The sequence below is a fragment of the Rhipicephalus sanguineus genome, unplaced genomic scaffold, assembly GCF_013339695.2.
Source record: "Rhipicephalus sanguineus isolate Rsan-2018 unplaced genomic scaffold, BIME_Rsan_1.4 Seq628, whole genome shotgun sequence".
NCBI lineage: Eukaryota > Metazoa > Arthropoda > Arachnida > Ixodida > Ixodidae > Rhipicephalus > Rhipicephalus sanguineus.
This window is the reverse complement of record NW_023615653.1, coordinates 15190-22733: the sequence shown is the minus strand read 5'-3', so window position 1 is coordinate 22733 and position 7544 is coordinate 15190. Positions and strand designations below refer to the sequence as shown.

The 7544-nt window shown below is 46.7% G+C and overlaps 1 protein-coding gene across 1 annotated transcript; it reads left to right on the top strand.

Annotated features, from left to right (window-relative positions):
* The first annotated feature begins 593 nt into the window (after positions 1-593).
* On the top strand, positions 594-7287 carry LOC119377948 (lethal(2)neighbour of tid protein 2-like). Its single transcript, XM_049411678.1, has 3 exons — positions 594-982; positions 1060-1159; positions 6983-7287. The coding sequence occupies exons 1-3, from the start codon at positions 760-762 to the stop codon at positions 7173-7175; spliced, it is 516 nt and encodes a 171-aa protein (XP_049267635.1). The 5' UTR covers positions 594-759; the 3' UTR covers positions 7176-7287.
* Positions 7288-7544: the final 257 nt, after the last annotated feature.

Sequence of the window (7544 nt, the reverse complement as noted above, 5' to 3'; positions counted from 1 at the left end):
GGACTCAAACTCACCAACATATTACTCAGCCGGACTCACTCAGACTCAGACTCACGGCTTGACCTGTGTCTGAGTGAATCTGAGTGAGTCGATTCATGAGTATGTTAGCGTTAAATTAGCTTTTTCGGTCATGGTGCCGATGCTCTTTAACGCCAATATCTCACGTAATCGGTGCTCTATGATGCGCATTTTGATCGTGCACCATCAAACACGTATTATAAGTGGCTTAAATCATGCAAGGACATTTTTATGAAATACGCGACTCACACGAGATATATTATCAAGAACTTCCCGTGAAAGAGTTTGCACGGGGAGGTCAACCCCCCCTCCCCCCCCACACACACCTCACTCCTCTGATCAATAAATATTGAGGTGGCGCATTAACGCTCATGCGTTGACATATGTGTGAATAGACTTGGGTGTAATGGTAAGCCGATATAAGACTGATAATAATGCTGAAGATGAGTAGATATGACCATAGGTCGGCAATGGACGGTGTAGCCCAGGCACTCTACCCATGCACTCTACCAACTCCACGTCTACTGCGTCTACTACGACTACAGCGCCACCGCAGGCAGCGGGATCGGCGGGATTGCGTTCGGCGGCCGGTTCTCACCTCTCTGTGATGTGGCGCATTGGCATTGCACGAGTGGTTTTTCATTTTTGCCTGTGAAGCTTTTTGAAATGCTCTGTGAACGGTAGCAGCGCTGTCTTCGGCGCTAAGCGCAGTGCACCTGCTGATCCAACGCGCTGATAAGAATGGCGCCTCCGCGGACTGTTGGAAAGAGAAGTCAACATCAGCGGAGAGGGAATTTCGTCCTTTCTAGGCACCTGCGAGCCACGTTCAACTGCATCATGAACGACCTCCGCAATTTCAGCTTGTGGCAGTTTGTGAACGATCCGGGAATTGTTTACCTAGTGGTGCCGTTTCTTTTAATCATTGAATTTATCGTGAACATCACAGTTATCGGCAGGGTACCGTGTAAGTACAATGTGGCGTATCGATTTGATGAGCGCACCTGCGTTGCATGATGCGATGGTTGTCGGTTCATGTTCCAGACACCGAAATTGACTGGAGAGCTTATATGCAAGAAGTGGAAGGAGTGCTGAATGGCACTTACGACTACGCTCGTCTTAAAGGGGACACAGGACCACTTGTGTGAGTACTCGCATCATTTCTATGGGTTTCCCTGTGTGAATCGGTGGCACTGCGGAAATATGAGCTAAAGCTCGATTTATTCAAGCGTTGAGCAAAACGTGAGTTCATGCGCTGGCCAACAAACCATTCTTCAAGTCTTGAATACGAAAGATAAAAAAAACAAAAAAAACGTGAAGAGTAAGTCAGACTAGCGAAAATATTGAGATAAAGCTGGTGCATTGGTTTAAAAGAAATCTAAGCCTGCTACCTGATGAATCTCCTGCCACAAAGATTTTTTAAAAACTTTAAGTTTAACTGAATTTAATTATGGCACCTCGATGTGGCCTTCTTCCCTGTACCATTTTGACCACCACTCTTCTTTTCACTCTTTTGGCCAAGCACCATGCGTGGTCTCCCTTTAACCATGGGTTTGCAGTCAGGGGCGTAGCCAAGGGGGTGGGGGTTGGGGGGGGGTTCAACCCCCCCCCCCAAATTTTTCAGTTTTGCTTGCGTATATATACACGCACACATACAAACGCACGCACGAACATACATAAAGTATTGTTGAACCCCCCCCCCCCCCCCGAAAAAAATTTCTGGCTACGCCCCTGGTTTGCAGTAGTTCGTAGCAAGGCCAAATGTGTACCCTTCTCAACTTCTCGGAGATATTAGGGACTCTTGAAATGAGTTCTCACGTTGTCCGTAATTGTCAGAGCACGTTGGTGGTGAGAGGTGACTGCAGTATCTACGGTACACACTGTTACACGTAGTGTATAGTGCAGAATTTGCCGATTGCACCATTATGCTTTAGTGCATGTGCTTCAAGCCATGTATGTGGTGTGCACTTTTTTTTTTTGTCCCATGCCTATGGCATTCCACAGCCAAATCCAGATGACACACTTTGAAGCATTGCCAGTTAGCTTAGTTTAAAGCGATGTCTAGCACACGAGGTGCATAGAAGGAAGCAAGCATGTCCTGGGAAGGGTTCGTTGCTCTCTGTCTCGTGTCTTACTCTGCGCTGTGATCACAATTTAAAAAAAATGGAATGCCAACTAGCCCGTACCCAGACCTTGCTGGGAAGGGTATCTGTTTTCTAGGTGGTTACTGCGCCATGGAATCTGTATAAGGCACATTCCTGACTCGAGCATGTATTGCTTGAAAGGGCATGCATGTAGTACTATGTATTATTGCTGGAAGATTAGAGGTGGTCTTGTTGAGGTCATGTGCATGCATAATAACAATGTGTTGTGGGGGTGCTATATCATCCCTGTAAAGGCGACTGCCGTAGCTTGGGCGCGGCCGCTGTGGTTGCACGCACGCACTTGGCGTAAGCGGAGACGTTCATCCAAGACCAGGGATGCGCTCTCTGTAACCCGAGTTTAGCGCGGGGGCGCCGGCATCGCCGCCGCAAATTTAGGCCGGCGCATAGAAAATTTTTTGGGGTGTGGCAGCGCGCGTGGATGGACGTCTCCTCGCGGTGGGTCCGGGGGACGGTACCGCGGCTCGCTTCCCTCGGACCCTCGTGGTGAGTCGTGCATCTGCGGCGCCGCATTTGTATTGTATTATGTTTTCTTATTGTATGTCTTATGTATGTCTTATGTTATATTGTATTGTATGTCTTACATTGTCTTGAGTTTGTGATATGTTTTCCCAGTATTCGTTGTTAGCGCGTTACGTGTTAATTCGGCCGGCGAGCTCACCATATATGTAAAGAAGTGTTTTAATAAACCTCCACGTTTGTTGCCCGACCGCGTGAACTGTCTCCGTGTGTTCTGAGGGCGGCGGCGTTTTTCCGCATCAGACCCCACAGTGTGTAACTAAGGGTTAGCAATAACTCCGAATCTGCTCATGATTTGTGCATGACACTCTCCCACATGTTGCTGACGACTGTATTTGGCACGAGACATTCCCTGCTTCAGGCCCTCATATTCACAAGACTCATTTACAGCAGTGCGATGCTTTCAAATCCTGGCAGTGTGTCAAAATGAAAATGAGGGGGGGGGGGATAACCGAAACGTTATCTACTACCGTAAAATCCCGAGCTAGTGCCCCCCTCCCTTTTTCGGGAGATTTGAAATATGTGCCCCCTTCTCTCCTCCCGCCATTTTCACTGTTCCATTCACTGTTTTCGTTCGCCCGAAGAGTGCAGATAAGAACAGTGAATAATGCACATTCAGTAAAGCATTTCATTAGAAGCAGGCTGTGCATTCTTTATATAGTGACTGTTCCGCTGCTGTTTTGAATTTTGATCCGAGACCGAGCAAGAGCCCCCCCCCCCCCCCAAATCTTTGTCCATCACTTTAGGGGGGCGTTTGCTCGGGATATTGCGGTATTTTGTTTTGGAGTGAAAGCAAGATATTTATCAGTTCATGGGGAAAATTGGCAATGTGGACGTCATGCAACATGAGCGTTAACACATATCTCAGGCAGGGATTCTGAAGCAAAGCAGATGGAAGCACACTGTGCAGTAGAAGACGTAAAAACAAAGACCCATCACACAGACCACCCTACATTTCGGTAGGAGGATCCATCTTTCTCAAAGCCACCTCATCATCCTTGGCTGTTAGTTGTGCAGGGGCTAGTTGTGGATGCCATTGAATATAAAAAGGATAAGAACAGAACTTTTCGCACCATGATATTCATGGGGACTATACACCAGATTTTTCTTAGCCTCGTAGCGTGAGTGTCAGCCGCGCCGTTACTCATGACACCAGGTGCAGACGATGGCGGTAAGTGATGACCGTGCCTGCGTCGCGTGTTCGCTTGTGTCAGTGCTTTCAGAGCTGTTAGAAAGTTGCGGTCTCAGCTGCTTGCTTGCTGCATACTCAGAACAGCAGTGCATTTTATAAAAATTTGTCCTGGTGGCACTGTGCCGTCGTTGGGTGCCAAAACAATGAGCTAAAAAGGAAGCGGCTGATGAAACAGACCTGCGGCGTTAACGGGAACACGAGCGGCTTGTGTTTGTGCGGCGTGTATTCTAGACGTCTTCAAGGCCCTTGATTTCAATAAGTAATAAGTGAGCGAGTGCTCTTGTACAGGAGGTCATATTTTCTACCAAACGGCTGCACTGCAAGTGCATGGGGTAAAACACGACCATCTGCTGGATGAAAAAATAAATTGAATTATTTACAATCTCCATGCGCCTCACCACATATTTTCTCAAGCTGCGAAGCTAACTAACAAATGTTTCTCAATTTTGCCTCAGAACTTGCATGCACCACCGCAGCAGTCCGGAGGCAAGCTTCAGTTATTAAAGGGACCCTGAAACCGTTCTTTGAAGTTTTGTCAGCGTTTAGGCAAGCGCATTGTCAAATCATTCGCGCCACAAATTAAGCGACGCACCGTGTACCAAGGGCACTACGGACAATTATATCTATACCCTCCTCACCACTGCCTTGCCTCCTCAACTCGTGAGACACACTGCTGATTGCAGCGCTCTCATGAGCGCACTCGATGGTTTGAGCTTCGACCAGTCATGACCTCCGATATTGCACGCTGACAAGTTGTGTGCAATATTGGAGGCCATGGTTCTGTGTGCCTGGCAGCATGCCGTCTGGCAACAGAGACGAAGTGCACGGAGTGGTTGGTATCTGCTCCGACAGGTGCTGCCACACTACCAGCCAATGTTCTTTTACAACCTGCAAAGGCATGCGTCCAAACAAATAATTCGAGCATGATCACCGATAAGCGTAAACTCGGGCAATGTGGTCATGTCTTCAGGGGTGAAGTTACAGCCACAGACACGTGGATCGTGGCATTAACCGGACAGCGAGAGCACGCGCGACGAGCTGAAGCGATTCCGCTCGCCAGATGCCTCGCATACATTACACGATGTTGCAGCTTCACAAGTCACCGATTGCTAGACGTGTGGCACATTACACTGCTAAGCCAATCAATTCATTGTGTCTGAGAAAGGAAACCGCGAGATAAACACTGTCGCTCAGCTCACGTCAACACAGAGCACGTTGTAACACAGCCAGACGACGCTAGCTGCCCACAGGAGGTACCGTGACGTGGGCTGGACATATCCAATCAGATCAGCCACCTGCGTGACGTCGCGCTTCAAAGGCGACGCGCACTGAAAGTGGGCGGTTGAAAATGCATTTAATGAGCCGCTGTGATCGGTGGCGATTCGCAGCTTTAAATCCTTGTAATAAATTATGCAGTTTACGCAGAGCTTAAATCGGTCTGTAAATGATCCTTAGGACTTGCTGTACTGGCCAAATGTGTTCGTACAAAATCGTCAAAACCGTTTAAGGGTCCCTTTAACGTGCACGGTAATTCCAACACAAGGGTGTTTAAGCGTGTTGCCCAAATCCAAAATGAGGCCACCTTGGGTATACATTTGTTCAAAAAGGCACAGATAAACCTCGATTTAACGAACTATTTCACTTTTTACAACTTCATGTCCATAGCATATATGTATTTTGAATCTTACAGTCGCGAGGCATGTCTACCTGTGGTTTTAGAACAACAAAGTTTTACTGTGACAGCAAAGGAAGGCCGAGGCGATAAATCCTGATCTGGCTCAATCGCGATGGAAAGTGCCCGTGTGACAGGGATCTTGTCATTGCAGGGGTGATCCTTCAATTGCAGTTATGTATATCCTGACCGAGGCATGTCGCGATAGCGTGTGTGCCGCTTGGTCAGGATCGAACTGAATCAGTGTCGGACTCAAACATAATCTTCAACAGTTTTGATCGCGTTCCGAAACACCTGTGCGACGGGGTGTTTTTTGCAGACTCTGCTTTTTAACCACACAGAGGTTGGGGGCCAGTATGCGCTCTACGTATAGCTTTACAAGAGGCTTTGTACACTACGCTGGGCCATGCTTTCGCAGCAATTTTGCTTAGAAACTGCACGTATTCTCAGCTACAGCGTTCTGCGTTAAAAACTGACATAATCGCCTAATTAAACTCATCCTGCTGCATTTTGCGTGAGAACACAAAACAGCCATCGTGCAGCACAAAGCCGGACGGTAACACGGCGCGAAAATATCTGTCACTGCTGCCCCTCAGAAAAAAAAAACGTACACCGCACTAGATTTCATCTGGCCGTTTACATACGTAAATTTAAGCCGTTTCTTGATATGATAAAGTTCTAAAAAAAAAAAAAAAAAGAAGAATGACCAACTTCACAGTGTTGCAACTATTCAAACCTTCCTGACGATGTTGCTGAACCTTCTCGTGAAGTTTGACAAGCTCCCTGGCACAATTCCACCGTTTGACAATGTAGTCACATGAAAGAAGATGCACTTTTTGACATTCAGAGAAGACGGCTGCAGCACTTGCGAATCTGCCATCGCCCGCTACTGAGAGCCACAAACGTAGTGCACCGTGTTGTGTGCCAGCACGTTTCAGCAGCCCCCAAGCAAATGCTCACACTACGGCGCCTCGGTTGGCCAAACATGGCAGCCACCTACGAGCGCTGGAAATTCTGGTCTATAGAAACAGATTACCTACATCATTGCACAGACAAACATAACACACACCTGTTGCACTTACACAACATATTTATACTATCGGGACACAGTCAGGACAACCTAGCTAAACTTCTAGCGTTCCTCAACGCCTTCATAAAATTAATATCCATAAAATTCCGGACACAACAGTATATGTTCAGGTTGGGACATTAAAGACGACTTTCTACTGAAAAAAATCTTGTAATTCATAATTCCCTTATGAACAGAGATAAATACTATGTTTCTATCGTTACTTTGCTTCAAAATATTTCGCATACAAAGAAAAACTGTTATGGACTATTTTTTTTTCTCGACACCCTGAGGCCTCGTAGTAGGCATTGTTTTGTTATGCAATCAGAACACCGATTCTCAATTGATTTCAGGTATCCTGCAGGCTTTGTATACATCTTCGTGGCTCTGTACTACATCACTGGCCATGGGACAAACATTCTGCTCGCCCAGTATCTGTACGCGGGCCTCTACCTCTTCACCCTGTGCCTCGTATTCAGTTTATACAACAAGACTTGCAAGGTGCTCCATCACTCTGCATGTATAAACATTCTCAATTTAACCTAGGCAGTTCACGCACCTTTGAGCATTTCTTATTTCACTGTTTCTGAATGCCTCCTTCATAACATGGTTGTTATTTTGATTAACCCTTTACAGACTGAAACCCTTTCCCACCTTCCATCTGCCCTGGTCAGAAACTAAAGGACTCAAAGCTGAAGTAAAAGAAGTTTGCTTACTCTTTTACAGATGGTGCATAATGCAGTGAGAAAACGCGTGTTAATCAGCCATGAAAGAACTTGTCCAGCGGTGCCTGACCACAGCTGGGTTATGTTGTCAGGCAGGGGCTGACAACACGCTGCAAAGGGTTAAAGTAAAACAAAGTGAAATTTGCCAAATCATACATCATTGCTCAACATTTACAGATTGATTTCTTAT

What these genes read in the sequence shown, in the direction of transcription:
- LOC119377948 (XM_049411678.1), top strand. Translation starts at nt 760, where the DNA reads ATGGCGCCTCCGCGGACTGTTGGAAAGAGAAGTCAACATCAGCGGAGA. An exon ending in AGTTATCGGCAGGGTACCGT is followed by an intron (nt 983 to 1,059) that starts GTAAGTACAATG and finishes TTCATGTTCCAG; the next exon opens with ACACCGAAATTGACTGGAGA. An exon ending in GGGGACACAGGACCACTTGT is followed by an intron (nt 1,160 to 6,982) that starts GTGAGTACTCGC and finishes AATTGATTTCAG; the next exon opens with GTATCCTGCAGGCTTTGTAT.